The sequence below is a fragment of the Amaranthus tricolor genome, chromosome 12, assembly GCF_026212465.1.
Source record: "Amaranthus tricolor cultivar Red isolate AtriRed21 chromosome 12, ASM2621246v1, whole genome shotgun sequence".
NCBI classification, from domain to species: domain Eukaryota; kingdom Viridiplantae; phylum Streptophyta; class Magnoliopsida; order Caryophyllales; family Amaranthaceae; genus Amaranthus; species Amaranthus tricolor.
The window spans coordinates 399,076-415,182 of record NC_080058.1 but is presented as its reverse complement, the minus strand read 5'-3'; the positions used below and the strand labels follow the sequence as shown (position 1 = coordinate 415,182).

Genomic DNA, 16,107 nt, shown 5'->3' with positions numbered 1-16,107 from the left:
CATTTATAGTAAGGCGATAAAAATGCAGTTGTAAGTGATAATCACCCAATCAGTGAGCTCCACTAAAGTACATACCTTTCTACGATCCCGGAGAAGATATTAAAGGTAATCTTGTCTGATCCTGCTAACAAGGCTTCGTGAACACCTTTTCAAAGGCTTAGATGATATATACACAATCCCATACATAGCCACAAAGGTACGTTAACATTCACCCATTCATACTTCATATAAAAAGGATCTCACACCTGCAAAGAACAAGCCCTAATTCTCTTTCTATTATAGCAAAAGGTCATTTTGTACTCTGATAGTAAGATTAGGCACCTTTGTCAACCTCATATAGTGACTTAATCACCGGATGAGGTCCCCGGAGAACCCCTCTCCGTCCCTTATGTGTTACTTGTGCAGGTTAATGTATCACAAGCGTACTAGGCTTAACCATCCTTTTCTTTGCCAAGAGGTTTGGGATTGGGAGGATGTTGCTCCAACCTGGCTTTTAAATGCTCTGTATTATGATTTTGATCTTTCTTAGGTTTAACCATCCTTTTCTTAAAAAAAAATTAAAATTTGAAATACTATATTAAATTGTTTATTAGAAAATATTATATAAAAATAATGGCCCGTTAAATGGACCAGATCTTGTTCGTACCAAAAACGTCCTAACCCACGACCAAAAGTAACCTACATCAAAATTAACCGAACAAAAATGACCCGACTTAAACTACTTCCCGATTATTTTGACCGGTCTATAGGTAACCAATAACTGACGGACAATAACGCAAGGCCGAAGCAAAATCAGTGAGCTGTCTTCACTCAACAGCTACTCTAAATACCAGTAGTTTTAAAAGTGCTTACTTTTTCAACTTCTAATTGTATTTCTCTCCCCTCTGCTACAATTTTTAAGGAAAAAAAACAAACTGACAAAAAAATAAATGAATGTGCCATAAAGAAAGGGAGTCTTGCAGAGAGAGAATAGAAGTAAGGAGTATGAGTACTTTTAAGACGGTGCTGGATTTTCTTCTGGTCTAATTTCTCTTTTTGTTTTCTGATTTTCGTTGCCATGAAGATTTTTTGTTGGGTAAGTATGGAGTATTAGTTATTACTCTAAGCTTTTAATAATTTACTGTTATTTTTTATTCTCGATCGTTTTTCGTAAAAGTTGTTTTATGTTGATTGATAATTTGATATACATCAATGTTATGAATGTTTTTGATTTTTTGAAGTCGAATTCGGTGTTTTTCTGGGTTAAATTATGGAATTCATGTGTAATTCTTGATGTAAATAGTTGGGAAATGTGGGGGGTTTTGTGTAATTTGGGAGAAAGTAGAAGGGTTGAGCTTAAATTGGGGTAATGATTGTTGGAGGAGTTGAAAAGGGAAAAAAACTCAAGGAATTGATGAAAAATGATGAGTGCATTTGAGGTTGAAAAGGGTTGTCTAACAATTTTCTGTTTGGATTTTTCAATTTACACTCCAGAATGGTTAGGACAGTCTTGCAATTCAAATCGGTTTATGATTTTATGATCTTTTTTGTATAGCCAAAATGGATGAGGAACATGGGTATACGAGTCTGAGTAATATAAATTCGACATGTATTGAAAGAGGAACCTTGTTATCTGTTCATGAGGGATTTTGTCTTTTCTTGTGAAAGGGCATATGAGGCTATTAAGGGTTCAAGAATTTTGTGTCAAGTTCAAGAAAAGATATGTTGAGGAATATATTTCTTGCCTGATATTGGTAGTAGTGTCTTAGCTAAAGATGCTAAAGTGCTGCAGAATTGTGAATTAGCAAAGGATATGCTTTTATAAAAGTTCATATGTCACAAGTCGAGAGAATTGGAAAGATTCTTGGGGTTTTGCTTGATATGCTTGTATTTGTTGGTTTAAGTGTTTGTGATGTATCATAAGTGAGCATTGAGTTTTTCATTTTTAGGTTTTATGAAAGGCCCAACGGAAGAAACAATGGGTATTTGTTGCTCACAACATGCTCTTAATGAATATGTACTTCAAATTAGGTTTGCTAAATCATGATTAGCAAATGAGTTGGTGAAAAAGTTAACTGGTTTTGCAAAATGATGGGTTGTTGGGGTCTGGAGACAGGGTTTCTGATGTCATGTACTCATCGTTTTGTTTTTTCCAGTGAGCTAAAAGTTAGAAGCTTAGAACAAATGTTATGGGGCCTCATCCTTCAAAAATTTTCTATTCAATCGTTAAACATTATCTTTCCTTGTTAGTGACACTTTTCACAAACTTATGCTGTGTTGATGTCCATAGGCCATTTCCGTTTGAGCATAAGATTGAAAGTTTTTGAAGTTTTAATTTTAGTGGTCAGTGGAGTAAAGGAAAATAACTCACTAAGTCAGCCGTTACGTGTCAGCCGTTTTTGTGGCATTGGGGCTTTGGGATGTATGTACAATAAAGTTGCATTTATAGTGAAATTATATGCCATAATAGTATTTCTGTTTGTCTTGTCGAGATGCTAGCTCTAGAAATTCGTGTATGCTTCTGATGTTTCTATTGTAATTGCTGAATCTTGCAGAGGCTTTTCTGGATTTTCTGAACCGAGATTAACTGCATGCTGTTCATAGCAGCCATCCCTTTTATCTAGCTGCTGCTGTTTTATTAAACGAATCTCGAGGGGAAGATGTCTACTGCCAAAATAATTTTTACATACAAGCGGAGGCGTTTGTCTTCACGCTCCGGTGTTGACCACGGGGATGTATGTTCTGATTTTTCGTTGGATGTTAAAGCGAATAAACACCTGAATGTCACCAACGAGACAATCAAGATCCCCGCGAAAGATTTGAGGGTGAGAACATTTCTATTGAAAAAGTTGTCCTGTTTATATTGTCTATGTGAAGAGAAACCTTAGAGATTTGTAGTAATGTGGAATAATCCAATGAACTTATGAGAATGGAAACATTGATTTCTGATACATTATCTTTCTTTCTTTTCTAATATTGCATTAAATTGCCCTTTTGTTGCTGAAACATCCCATATCTGTTAAATTATGGTGTTAGCTTGCAGAAGTTCATCAATTGCTTCTACGACTATTTCTCATTGCTAACATTACCCTTATGTTTCATAGCAAGCCTCTGCATTTTATTACCTTTCATAAGTACTTAAAGACTTTCTATTGTTGTTATTCTATCAGTGGTATTACTGCCTAAGTGGCTGTCCATGAAGATGCTTTACATTGAATTATTGATTAAGACTGTAGAAGAACAAATATATTGCTTTATGGTAGAGAATATGATTCTCCTAGTTTCTAAAAGTCTTGTTATTCATGCAGATATTAGAGCATGTCAGTTGCAATGATGTGGACCTCTCTACAGGTAGCTGTCATGAGACATTTGATAATCAGTACATAGATTTCCAGTTTCAGGTTGTTAAAATCTTTCCCTTTTCTATTTATTATGTGTGTTGTGTTCTGTTTCTGGTGGGGGGTATCAATTAAGTATGTGGGAAATAAGAAAAATGCAAACAAATCATTTTTAATTACTTACATAATTACACATATGTTTTGTTATATATAGCGTGTTGGTCATGGGAAAACGGCGGCAGCTTCTTGTTCATCTGTTGGATTGTGTAATTCAAGTGCAGTCTGTGGAAAGACTGATACTGATTTGACTAACACAAGAAAAATGATCGTTGACTCACTTGAGTTGCCTGTTGACGATACCTTCAAAACATCAGGTAAATGTGATTCTGTGAGAGCATCACTTGGGGAAATCACAAGCTCTATCAAGAAAATTTCTTGCTTACTACATCCGAGTACTCTGGAAATTGAGGAGCATATGCAGGGTGGTTCAGTTTTTCATTCAGCAGAGAAGAATTCCCAGACAATTTCTAAGCAGAGTAATTCAAGTAAAAGTGAAGTTGTAAAAGGCACAGCTGTTCCACTTCGTACTTTTAGCAGAAGGCTGAAACGAAAAGTAGATAAATGTGGTACAGGCTTGTTTGCTGAGCCACCACTTAGAGAAAAAGACGCAGCAATTGAAAAGTGCGACTCTGTGCCTATTCCCTCTTGTACATGTGAAGTGGCGTCCAATGAAAGCAATCTAGTTGATAAATCTCAGGATTTGAAGGTGGAAAATAATGGTGCTGGCACAATGGATATGCTTTGTCAAAGCTGCAAGAAAGTAAGTTATGATGCTCTGCTGTCTATTCTTGCATGTGTGGCCTTGTGCACTTAATTCCAGAGCTTGCATCTTGGTGTCTACACTTGTTGCAAGAGGGGTACTTTTTGAGTGTTTTTTTGGAGGTGGGGAGTGCAGTGGGGGACTGCCGTCAACAATGATAGGATACAGTGAGCGAGCGAGTATGTTGTCTGCTACTCTGCTTAGGTTTTTAATGGTGCTTTTTTACTTTTCAATCTTGTGTGGTCCCAACATTAGTTGATCATATTATTTGGGAGAGTATGAAATATGAATGGATTTGAATATTTGAAACTGTAGTTCTTTTATTTTGTCATGTTGAATAATTTAAGCTTGTCTGGATTATGTTTTTTATCATTGTTAATTCAGGTTTTCTCGACTCTTGACCTTTTGGTGCTCCGGTTTTCTTGTCGTTGTGAATTTGTTGTTGGTTTTCTTGTGATCCACTAGTAGTAGTAATATGCTTTTAGCTCAATATGTTTAACTTTGGTTGCTGGTTAAAGTTTTAATTTGTTACTTATTATCATGATGGTGTAGCAAGTGTCTAATGCTTCTCAACTTATTGTGAACACTGAATAGATCGTTAGCAGTGAGATCGGGGAGTCTTCATGTCCTTGCAGATGGTCTTGTGCAGGAACGCCAATGTATGTCAAATTGTTGTGTTTATTATCTGTCGTTGTCCTGCCTTTTTTTTTTTTTGATTTTGCATATATACTTAATTACTCATCATATGTAATGGACAGCTTAAAGCAGACAGATTTAACAAACAAATCAAGTGAAGACTTGGTTTCGGCTACCTCACCTGTTATAAAACAAACAACAATCAAAACATCAGGATCAATTGATTCGTCTCTTCATTATCCTGGTGGATTAGGGAGTACGACTAACCTTCCGAAGAATGATTTTAGGTGCTCATCAAATGATGGTACTGTGGTTTCCTGTCATAATGTAGTCAGTAAAACTGATGAGCAGCCTGTGTCGCAACAACTTCGAGCTTGTAGTGGAGACTCTCAGGTCACATCAAGCAAATCCTCAGACTTGAATAGAGGTGCTGATGAGATAATGGAGCATAGGTCTCACTCAAATTCTTTGGACCTCTCTCTTCCTCCACCTGGTATTGAAAGTTTCTTTTGCCATTTACATTGTGTCTTGCAAAGCACATCTATATAGGTCTTCATTTTGTGTTGAATTTTTCAATATCTGCTAATACATTCGATTACGTTAATGCAGTAATGCCATTAAGAAATGCACATCATTTCTTACATAACTTAAACAAGAAATGCTCATGATTTAATAAGTCATTTTACAATAGTTCATTAAAATATGAACATTATTCCATCAGCTAATGCATTAGGTTGAGTTTTGAGTGCATATTATAATGTATTTGTGTTGCAGGTGCTTTTGTAATAGACTGTAATTTGGTCCCACAAGAGGTTTCAGATGATGTTCATGAGTCCGCAACGACTAGAAATAATACGGTTATGCAAGAGGGGTGCATGAAGAGCAAGGGTCTTGAATTGTTTGGGGATACAAACATGCAAGTGGAGGATTCACTCGATAGCTCAAATAAGATGGAAATCAAACCTAAAACCAAATATCTGCAGGTTGGGGGAATATCTTTCTTACATGTGCTATTTTGACCAAGTTTTATTTTCCATATTTGTCCATTCATTATTATGTTATCTAACTATTAACAACCTAATGACGCTTTTCATATTGTATTAATTTCAGTTATTTTCAGAAGAGCGAAAATCTGGTGAACTCACTACGCCAAATACACATCCTAAGATTGGTCACAACAAAGCTCATCAAATGGTCGAGTTAAGTCTACATAGCCAAAGTCTTCAGCTTGAGCAATCCTCTTGTAAAGCTTCGTCTGATCTTGGGTTATCCCTGCCTACAGAACGGATACTTGAAGGTCGAACATTTAAGGATGGGCCCACGGTACCTCATTTCCAAAACCCTAATATGAGATTATGTGATTTCAAACCGAACCCAGTTATGCAACCGTTTCTTGAACCAGCTTCTTTCAGACACAAATTACTACTTGAGAGTATTAATACAAGAGCTACTTCTCTCATGGGGAATAGAAACATCTCACTGGAAATGTTTGAGCCATGCCGAAGCTGGTCAGAAGAGGAGTTGGATTCTCTTTGGATTGGTATCAGACGTCATGGAAGGGGTCATTGGCGTGCTATGCTTCTGGATCCAAAGCTGCGGTTCGCTCCATGGAGATTGGCTGGAGAGCTCGAGGAACAGTGGGAACGAGAACAGTATAGGCTTTTTAGTGTGCAGCCTATGCCACCAAGTAGATACTTGAAGCCACAAGAAGGTTACAATTTTCCTTGCCATGGTCCGACAATGTGTCCTGGAACTAGTCGTAGGAGAGAGAATTTTGTGGCCGAGACTCAGCTTTCGCTAGGAGATCTGTATTCTCAGAAAGCCGATGTCTCTTTTGGAGGCATTGCTCAGAATCATGGGATTCCTCCAGTTCAGAGGCATGTAACAATGGCGAGTTGTGGCATAGGAAGTTACAGCTGTTGTTCGTTAAACAATGTCCAAGCTAATGTCATGATTAGAGGTACAACATCTCCCCATGGGCCAAGAATGGCTTCTGGCATGACAAATTTACCTCATTGGCTTAAGGATCCGATTAACACTCCTTTAAGGTCATTGGATGTTTCTCCGCCTCCTATATCTACTCCACAAATGGGAGGAGTACAGCTTGTCCATGCATTTCCGGAATCTTCTGGGACATCTTGCAGGGGGGAGAATGTAATCGATTCTGAACCTACTAGGGCAAATCCACTTAACGGTATAAACTCCGGCACCCCAGTAGCAAGAAAACCAGGTATGGCCGATAACCTCATTGTAATTGATAGTGATGCTTCATCAGAGGAAACAATATCAGACGATCACAATCTTAGGAGTTAAATAGTAAGATCATTTCAAGGTCTCAGGAAATTTGTACAAATGTGTTGGTAGTACAGCTATTGCAGGAAGTGCTAGATTGCTCAATTTCTCAGTTTTGCTCCCCGTGTTTTTGTCTTGTGTGTTGATGTACTTGCTATTCACATGTGAAGTGCTGATTGGCTCCCATAGCAGTGGTGCTGGTGCTGATTGGTTCCATTTTCTTGTATGAGAAACTATGCTTGTCTGAGAAGGCTTTGAAGCCTAAAAAAAATAGTTAAGTCATAGCAAAGTAATAGAATAGTTATGGTTGTGCTGGGAGCAAAACAATCTTGGTAATTTTGTTGCACTTGTTAGTTCTAAAAATTTCCTTGTTTTTCTTCTTAAAGATTCATTCTCGATAGAGCAAAAAATTATAGTTCTTTGGTTTCTAAGTGTAATGGTCTATGCATTTTTCATTCATGTGAAGTTATGGATGTTATCTGCTATCATAAATCAATCGAAAACAACCTCTTTATAATCACAAGAATAAGGTTGAGTACTTTCGGTATAGTCAGATCTTGTTTATATCTAAGTCACTTACACGAGTGCCTCCACATCTGAGATTGGGTTTGTTTAGCGCCCTAGTTGGCTTCCATTTCTATATTGGATCAATTTCATTGATTCTTTGGAAGCAAGTGCATTGTCATTAAGGGCAAAACTACAATCAACATCAGAAGCAGTGTTGTCGAAATCAAAGATTTTTCCCACCAACATGCAGTGATGCAGGGCATATTGCAATGAAGAAGAGTGATTATAATATTGGTGAAGCTCACTTGAATTTGAAGATTGTTCTTTTAATTTGAGGTAACCTCTTGTAAACTTCATCTTATGGTGTATGATCTTTTAGCTGATGAACTTCAGTCTGGTTTACATGCTGTTTCTATCAATGCCAAAACCCCACAAGAAATGATTGCCAGGCAGCCAGATTTGATACCAATGTTAGTATATATCTTCCTTTGGGGTTCTTTTTTGTTTATTGTTGTTATTCACTTGATTGCAATATAATTGTGGTAGTGTGGGAGGTTATGGCTTTTGACGTTTGGATTGTAGACTGGAGCTGTTAGAGAGGAAGGATAAGCCTTTTTATTTTTTTAAAGCTAGTTCAGTTGATTTGGGTGTTCTGTGCTTTTTAATTTGATGGTGTTGTGGAAAAGAATGTAGAATTAGTATTATTCATTTAAAATATGTTCTCCTCGACTTATTACGATGAATTTGATTGGAACTTTCTAGAACCAAAATAAGCTGAACTGCATGGAACTTTCGTTCGTAATCTGTTTAAAACATATTGATTAGTGAAAATTTGAGAGTGAAAGTGACGATATGACCTATTTGGTTTGCATCTCCTGATTGGTTGCAACTTATCTCATTTCCTATATTGCATAAGACAATGGCACCAATTGATTCAATTGAGTACAACTCAGTGAAGGGTGCCACATACAACACCAGTTAAGTACGACTGAACTATTCTCTCCGTCCCAAAGATGTACAAAGTCATTCTCAGTTGCCGACCTCTTGATTTACTTGGAAGTTTGTGAAACTTCTTTTAAATCAGCATGTTTTGTGTTTATATGAATAATAATAGTCTTTACTATCACCATCTTCTTTTTAGTTCATGATCAGTTGTGGGTTGTGGCTTTAGGAACACGCCAAGGTTTTTGTAATATATATCTCAATTTCTTTGTATTTTGAATTTAAATTTTTACTCGGGCGTGTTTTATCATTTAATATTAGGAACTAAGAGTTTCTTATAGAAGTATGAAGTAGAAGTAGTTAAATTTTGCAACTTCACGAAAGCTTTCACATGTGGGTAATGTGTCTTGTAGGCTGTAGCATTGTTTCATATAATCCAAGACCTTTCAAAGCAGTGTCACATGATTCGTTAATCACTTCGAGAATCGCGAATCGAAAAAATCGAATTATGGTCGGTTTTAGGATATTTTGAACCATTTTGAGCGAATTGCAATTTCGAAAGGTGAACTAACTAGCGAATCATGTTTCACTGTTTCAAAATTTCAATCATGCCACTGATCAATCACTTCAGTTTTGGAGTGTTCTGTATAGATGTTTTATGAATCATACATAGTTGGATGATTGGATCCACTTCTTTGATTTTGTTTTATAATTGAAAGTTGGAAGGAAATTTAATTGGCTGCAGACTGATCTGACAGTGGGGCAATGCTAGATCATCTGTCTTCTATGTTTACTGTTTGAGTGACCTAGAGAAACATAGCATGACAATATGCAGTAACTGAGCGGCATTAGTGAGAATGATGGGGTTATCTTAACATCGAATATCAGCTAAAAATGCGGGATTCTTTCACACCTTTTACAAGACGGAAAATATCGATATGATTTTCTTTAATCTTTACAACACACCTTTCATCTTAATTACTTTTTCAAGAATGTTCATTGATACTGTATATTCATGGATCTCATTCTTGTTATGATTTCTTTTGTATGCAGAGATAAAACGATAAGTTTAGTAAGAAATTATTAGCTGTTTGAACTCTGATGAAAGAGTGTGAACCTGTAATGTAAGGCTTCTTGTGCTTTCGTCAGATCCTTATTAGCCTTCATGCTGAAGTCTAGTCGATGAAACAACCGGTCATACCAGAATTTGGGAGCTTCTAAAGCCTAAGCTGCCCTGAATCCTGACAGAGGTGAATTTCTGATCCTATTATAGGGTGAACCAAAAATGCCTTATCTCTACATTTTTAAGTGTTGTAATGTTATCATCATATTTGTGCCTAGCACATCCTGATCATGAAAGCTATGATCAGGATTAGATTACGATTTACGACAAACTCTATTCTTACCAATAGACCCTCGAGTCATGACCTAGGCAAATTCGAGTCTAAATTTCAAGTGAAAGTTCATGGTATTGTGCACTAGTAATTGAACGTTGGAATCTTACTGTGTAGTTGTCATTTCTGGGGGTATAATTCATTCATATCTTACCCCACAACAATGATATCTCCAATACTTATCAACAACCAATAGAAAATGTGGTTTGTTTTTGACCATTTTTATTTGACGTTTGCCATTGAACTTCTAGACAATCTACTTTTTATTCTTATCTAAGAAATTTTCTCAAGTTGCTTCTATAGAATATTTGAAACTATATCTGTATAATCTGTTATGAACTATTTGTGATCTTGATGTGACCGATCATTAGAAGAGTTTTAAATTGATCGGCGTTTTTTGAACAGGCAATGTCATTACAAAGAAACACTGTGAGACGACCTCAAATAAAGAACTCATTCTCTTAATATGTAGTAGATAGACTATTTAGTCTATGTATGAAACACGTTTTATTTTATTGTAAGACTGTCTTAATATTAACTGCTCAAATAACATTTTTCAATCCATATTTTGTTTTTTGGTCTATATAATAATCAAAATGCGTTGTTTTAATGTGTTTTGTTCATATACTATTAGAAGTGTTTCCTATGCCAATTGGGTTCCTGTTCTTCTATCTCTCTTTTATTAAATCTTACTTAAGAACTTTTTATAATTATGTATTGAGTTTTTATAAGGAAAAAGTACACTTACATGTATAGAGAGCATTTAAGACCATTACTTTTATATTATTTTATAGTACGGTGTATAAAGAAATGTTAACAAAAATATAAAAACATTAGTACATTGATTATTCGGTAATTTAGTGATAAATTTTTTTATATAATGTAATATTTATTAAGAACAAAGTTAATGTTTTTATATATTCCATGTATATGCACTTCTCCTTTATAATGTGATACATAAAATTCATATTACATATGGAGTTAATTGTTTTCTTATACAAAATAAATGCTTTAAAATAAATATTGACAATATCATTGGGCTACTTATATTAATTTATAGTATTTGTTAAGGAATCTTGTAAGGAATTGTGTTTTAAGTACTAAAGCTCACGTCAATGAGCTATACAACTTACCCGAAATGTTGATGCTTTGCAATTAAGCAATCTCTCTAGTCCCTTCAAAAAGGAAAAAAGGTGGAAGGTATAGCTAATTAGCCAAATTGGCAAATCATAATTGGCTAAATAAATAATGTTAGTGTTTATTTTTTTTATTTATTTTAAATATGGTGGTATTTAAAGAAATAACATTACTATTTGTACGACTATTGAGTATAGGGAAAATTAAAATATTAAAAATTTCATTTTTATTTTGTCGTATAATAAAAATTTCACCTTTTGATCAATACTTTTTTATACGACAATTATATAGTCATATGTATATCATTTATTTATCTAAAGTATTTTTTTGTTGCTTGTCATATAAATCTCGATTATTGTGAACTCTATTGATACAAATATGTTATACAATATGAAAGTTAGTTTCTTTTTTAAGTTTCTTAATCGTTTAAACACAAATAAAATACTACTCCTAATATACTAGTTTAGGATGAATGATGTAGCATCGTTAAAACTATGTTATTGTTTGTATTAGAAATAAAGCTATGAGAAATCCCAAATCAAAAAAATGCAATTAATTGAAATTTGAAAATTACGAAGTTTGTCTTAAAATAAACATAATATAGACAACTTTCCCCGCCAAAACGGCGCCGTATGACCGTAATGTAGAAAATGACTCCATTACCATTACTTATCTCACCCAATTTCTTCTTCCTATTTTTTAAACTAAATTTTCTTCTCCTTTCTCTCTCTGTATCCCCTTTCTCCAATCTCTCTCTAGAATTCTCAACCTTCATCTCTGCAACAAATTTCATTCATTCCTTCATTCCTTCAACAGAAATCCTTAGGTGGGTTTAATTTCTCTCTCCAGAAATCATCAGAGAGAAAGGAAGATCTTAGAGAGAGAGAAGAAATGGGGCAGCAAAATCTGATCTACAGCTTTGTAGCTAGAGGAACTGTGATCTTGGCAGAGTACACAGAATTCACTGGTAATTTCACAAGTATTGCATCTCAATGTCTCCAGAAACTTCCTGCTACCAACAATAAATTTACTTACAACTGCGACGGTCACACTTTCAACTTCCTCGTCTCGGATGGATTCAGTATGTTCTTCTCTTCTTTTTGTGGGTTTTTGTTTGTTGTTGATTTGATCTGTTTTTTTCTGGATTTTTAGTGATGGATTTAAGCTGGGTTCTTCTATCTTTGAGGGTTTTTAGATGTAGTCTGCCTTTGTTTATTGCCTACTCTTTCTGGTTGTTGTGATTGCTATTTTTTGTTTGTGGCTTTTTGACGTAATATGATGGGTTTATATTGTGTTGCTTGATTTGATTTGAATTGATGGCTTTTTAGTGGTAGATTTCAACTGGGTTATTCTATTTTTGAGGGTTTTTAATAATCTGACTTTGGTATTGTAACTCGTTCTGGGTTTTGTGATCATCGTTCTTTTCTTGTGAGTTTTGATTTGCAATGATGGATTTACGGTGGGTTGCTTGATTTTGTTTTTGTCTTTGATGGTGTAAATATTATGTTTGTTGTTTTGGGTTTTCTACCCTTGAGCTTTAAGTTGTAGTTGATCTGTCGGATTTTGAATTTAGTTCTTGGATTAAAGTGATTTGATCTGCAAATCTGAATTTTTTTGGTGATTACATTGATTTGGGTCTTTTTTCATATAAAAGGTTTAGATGAGACTCGCTGTATTTGCTTTGAGATGGGTAAACTAGTACTTCAATTGTTTTGATGTTGGTTGATGTTGATTATGCGAGACTGAGTATTGGAATTTTTGATTTGGGCATTTTATGTTGTATTATATCAGGATCTGTTATTATTTTGAGTTCAGGTTTTTGGGGATTTAATGAGGTGGTTCAGCTATTTGTGCTCGTTCATTTCTTTTTGATTTTTAGATTGAGGAAGTTAGATAATACTTTTACTAGAAAGATTTCCTTTGGATATTAACAAACCATGTATATTAGCTTGATAGGAGCGTGATATGTTGCACGAATCACGATACTGTTTTCTGAGAATTAGTGGGAAAATTGAGATGCAAGCATGATTAAGATGTTAAATTGGTTCGACCCATTAGTGTCTCAGGATTTGCTTATTCAAATGGCTGAAACAGTGAATGATTTGAGGTTCATGGGTGTGAGTTGTTAGGGAGTGAATAGAAGTTCAAGTACTCTTACTAGAGAGATTTCCTGTCAATATGAACAAACCTTTAGCTTGATAGGAGAGTGATGTGTTGCATGAATCATGATGCTGTTTTTGAGATCTAGCGTGAAAACTGAGATGCAAGCATGATTAAGGTGTCCCAGGAGCAAATTGATTTAAGTGTTCGATCCATTAATGTCTTAGGATTTGCTTATTCAAATGGCTGATACAGCGGATGCTTTGAAGTTTATAGGTGCAAGTTTTCAGGGAGTAAATAGAAGCTCAAGTACTTTTATTAGGATAATGATATGTTGCATGAATCATGATGCTGTTTTTAAAAACTAGTTGGAAAATTGAGATGCAAGCATGATTAAGGTTTTCTAGGAGTAAATTTTTTTGATGGGAGTTTCAGCAGTAAATTTATTTAAGTGTTTGACCCATTAATGTTTTAGGATTTTCTTATTCAAATGGCTGATACAGTGGATGTGTTGAGGTCCATAGGTGTGAGTTTTCAAGGAGTAAATGGAAGTTCAAGTACTTGACCGAGGAATATCTATTGATTTTTTTGTTCGGAGGGCTATTATTTCATATTATTTATGATACTTTGAGTTTCATAGGTTTGGGTTTGCTTTATTTTACCATAGCATAGAACTTAATATAAGAGAATATTATTAGCAATGCTTTGTTTCTGCAGTTAAATTAGTTTTTTGTTGATATTTCAAAGGCAAGCGCAAGCGTGTAGTCTTAGTCTGGACTCTGGACTGAGCAAGTATGCTGTTTTGTGGCTGGCTAGTGTTTTGGCTGAGTTTTACACTTTGGAGAATATTGTTGATATTGAACTGTTGGATCGAGTTTTTTGGAATGTCATTGGTAGTGGTACCAGAAGTTGTACTAGAATAACAACGTGCTATCTATACTGTGGAAGTTCTGAGTTGTTGGTAGTTGGTACTGCATTAGGGTGAAGTCAGCGAGTTTATTGATGATTTATTGTTAATGCATTAAAATAGGTTTATGACAAACATATTGTCTTTCATTCATTACTTGTGCAACATATTGAGACTTAAGAATAGTATTTTATTAAGGACATGACTTGCTTGATTGAATTTTAGTATTGTGAACTTTGGTCTGGTGTGATTGGGGTTGTTTACTCATTTACTACAGATAGCTTTGTATTCACTGATGTAAACACGATCTTGTTTTGAGTTAGACTTGCATTATTCTCTTTTCGTGTACTTCCTCCATCTCTTTCATCACTTCGTTTCTCCCGGAAATCTTTCAGATGAAAAGGATAAACAATATGATAAAAAAAACCGGAGGAAGTCTGAAGTTCTAATGTTTGTAAATATTCCATATTTAGTATTTCCTCATTACACCAGTTAAAACCTAACACCCATATATTTGGTTTTTGCAGCCTACTGTGTGGTTGCAGTTGAGTCTGTTGGAAGACAAATTCCAATGGCATTCCTTGAACGAGTGAAGGATGATTTTAACAAGAGATATGGAGGTGGAAAAGCTGCTACTGCCCAAGCAAAAAGCTTGAACAAAGATTTTGGGTATTTCTTTTGGTTACATTATACCTAAATTTTTGTTATTATGTACAAATGCTGACATTTGCATATCCTTCAGGCCTAAACTGAAGGAGCACATGCAATACTGTGTTGATCATCCAGAGGAGATGAACAAGCTTGCCAAGGTACAAGCCCAGATTTCAGAAGTCAAGGGAGTGATGATGGAAAATATTGAGAAGGTATGGGAGTCTCCTAAGATGCAAATTGAATGTCATGTTAAGATCTTTCACCCTAATGATATCTTAATGATTGGCCTTGAAGAAAGTATTGGAAATTGCTCGGTTAAAGTAATATGCCACATCTGTTCAGCATCTTTGAATACTGATTGCTTCTGCCTTCACCTCTTTGAATAGGTTCTAGATCGTGGTGAGAAAATCGAGCTTCTTGTTGACAAGACAGAGAATCTTCGTTCACAGGTCTGTGATAGTAGTATAGATAAAATTGCGTCTACTCCTATTTATTTATTTATTTATTTTGGTCTGCTGAATGTAATAAGCACAGAGAGAACTGTTGATCGGTGAGTAGACGAAAAATGATGCATTATCCATTGAGTTTGTGTTGTAGGCACAAGATTTCCGGCAACAAGGAACAAAGATGAGGAGGAAGATGTGGCTCCAGAACATGAAGATCAAACTCATCGTGCTGGGTATTATCATCGCATTAATCCTCATCATAGTGCTGTCGGTTTGCCACGGTTTCAATTGTGGGAAATAGTTCCCTAAGTCGAGCGGGCATTTTGGTGGAGATTTACTATAATGCTATTATAATGGGTGTCGAATATTGAATTCGATATCGCTTCGTGGTGGTACAGACTTGTGATGGTTGTAGTATGTATAGGTCTTTCTTTAAAAGTATACTATAAGATGACACAATTTTCTTATCTGTGGTGTTGCTCTTTGTTATTTTGTATTCAAAGCTACGGATGAGGATTGAGGGCGTTGGTATTATTATATTATTGATCTGTTGAATACGATTTTTTGTTGAATTATTCATTGCAGTCCACCTAATTTTCCTCTACTTTTCACCCATCTCTTCACATTATTATTTATTACTAAATTCTATTCATTACTCTTTAATTAATTGTCTTTGACAACTTTTATTGAAATACCATGTCCATATGTGAAACTTTACGTTCATGCTCCTGTTTTTGACTAATACTCCCTCCTATTTACTATTATTTTATTTAGTTTTTGAGTATTATTTATCAATTAGTCTTAATATGTATTTAAATTTAATTTATAAGTTAAAATAAAGTCAAGCGAAATTTTATTTGATTTGTCTTAATGTTAATTTTATTAATATCAACTTTTTATAATTTATGCTCAAGCACAATTAGAGATATTTAAAATTAAAATAATTTATTGGCAATTA

At 34.9% G+C, this 16,107-nt stretch overlaps 2 protein-coding genes across 4 annotated transcripts; both read left to right on the top strand.

Moving 5' to 3' along the window:
- The first annotated feature begins 589 nt into the window (after window positions 1-589).
- On the top strand, window positions 590-10,777 carry LOC130796955 (uncharacterized). 3 transcript variants are annotated; one of them, XR_009038775.1, is made up of 10 exons: window positions 590-1,075; window positions 2,535-2,804; window positions 3,288-3,380; window positions 3,532-4,137; window positions 4,732-4,796; window positions 4,896-5,266; window positions 5,548-5,756; window positions 5,884-7,908; window positions 9,568-9,764; window positions 10,314-10,719. XR_009038775.1 is itself a non-coding variant. In XM_057659417.1 (8 exons), the coding sequence occupies exons 2-8, from the start codon at window positions 2,640-2,642 to the stop codon at window positions 7,084-7,086; spliced, it is 2,712 nt and encodes a 903-aa protein (XP_057515400.1). In that variant the 5' UTR covers window positions 590-1,075; window positions 2,535-2,639; the 3' UTR covers window positions 7,087-10,296. The 3 variants fall into 3 exon arrangements, 1 of the variants encoding a protein (XP_057515400.1); XR_009038776.1 differs by having other exon boundaries at window positions 5,884-9,764; window positions 10,314-10,777; XM_057659417.1 differs by lacking the exon at window positions 10,314-10,719 and having other exon boundaries at window positions 5,884-10,296.
- A 958-nt stretch (window positions 10,778-11,735) lies between these two features.
- On the top strand, window positions 11,736-15,753 carry LOC130796954 (vesicle-associated membrane protein 721). The gene is made up of 5 exons (XM_057659416.1): window positions 11,736-12,126; window positions 14,580-14,721; window positions 14,795-14,915; window positions 15,090-15,152; window positions 15,301-15,753. The coding sequence occupies exons 1-5, from the start codon at window positions 11,937-11,939 to the stop codon at window positions 15,448-15,450; spliced, it is 666 nt and encodes a 221-aa protein (XP_057515399.1). The 5' UTR covers window positions 11,736-11,936; the 3' UTR covers window positions 15,451-15,753.
- The last annotated feature ends 354 nt before the right edge of the window (window positions 15,754-16,107 follow it).

Excerpts from the sequence above, each read along its gene's own strand:
- LOC130796955 (XM_057659417.1), top strand. The coding sequence starts at position 2,640 with ATGTCTACTGCCAAAATAATTTTTACATACAAGCGGAGGCGTTTGTCT. Across the intron at positions 2,805-3,287 it reads TCCCCGCGAAAGATTTGAGG|ATATTAGAGCATGTCAGTTG; the intron begins GTGAGAACATTT and ends TTATTCATGCAG. Across the intron at positions 3,381-3,531 it reads ACATAGATTTCCAGTTTCAG|CGTGTTGGTCATGGGAAAAC; the intron begins GTTGTTAAAATC and ends TGTTATATATAG.
- LOC130796954 (XM_057659416.1), top strand. The coding sequence starts at position 11,937 with ATGGGGCAGCAAAATCTGATCTACAGCTTTGTAGCTAGAGGAACTGTG. Across the intron at positions 12,127-14,579 it reads CCTCGTCTCGGATGGATTCA|CCTACTGTGTGGTTGCAGTT; the intron begins GTATGTTCTTCT and ends TGGTTTTTGCAG. Across the intron at positions 14,916-15,089 it reads TGATGGAAAATATTGAGAAG|GTTCTAGATCGTGGTGAGAA; the intron begins GTATGGGAGTCT and ends CTCTTTGAATAG.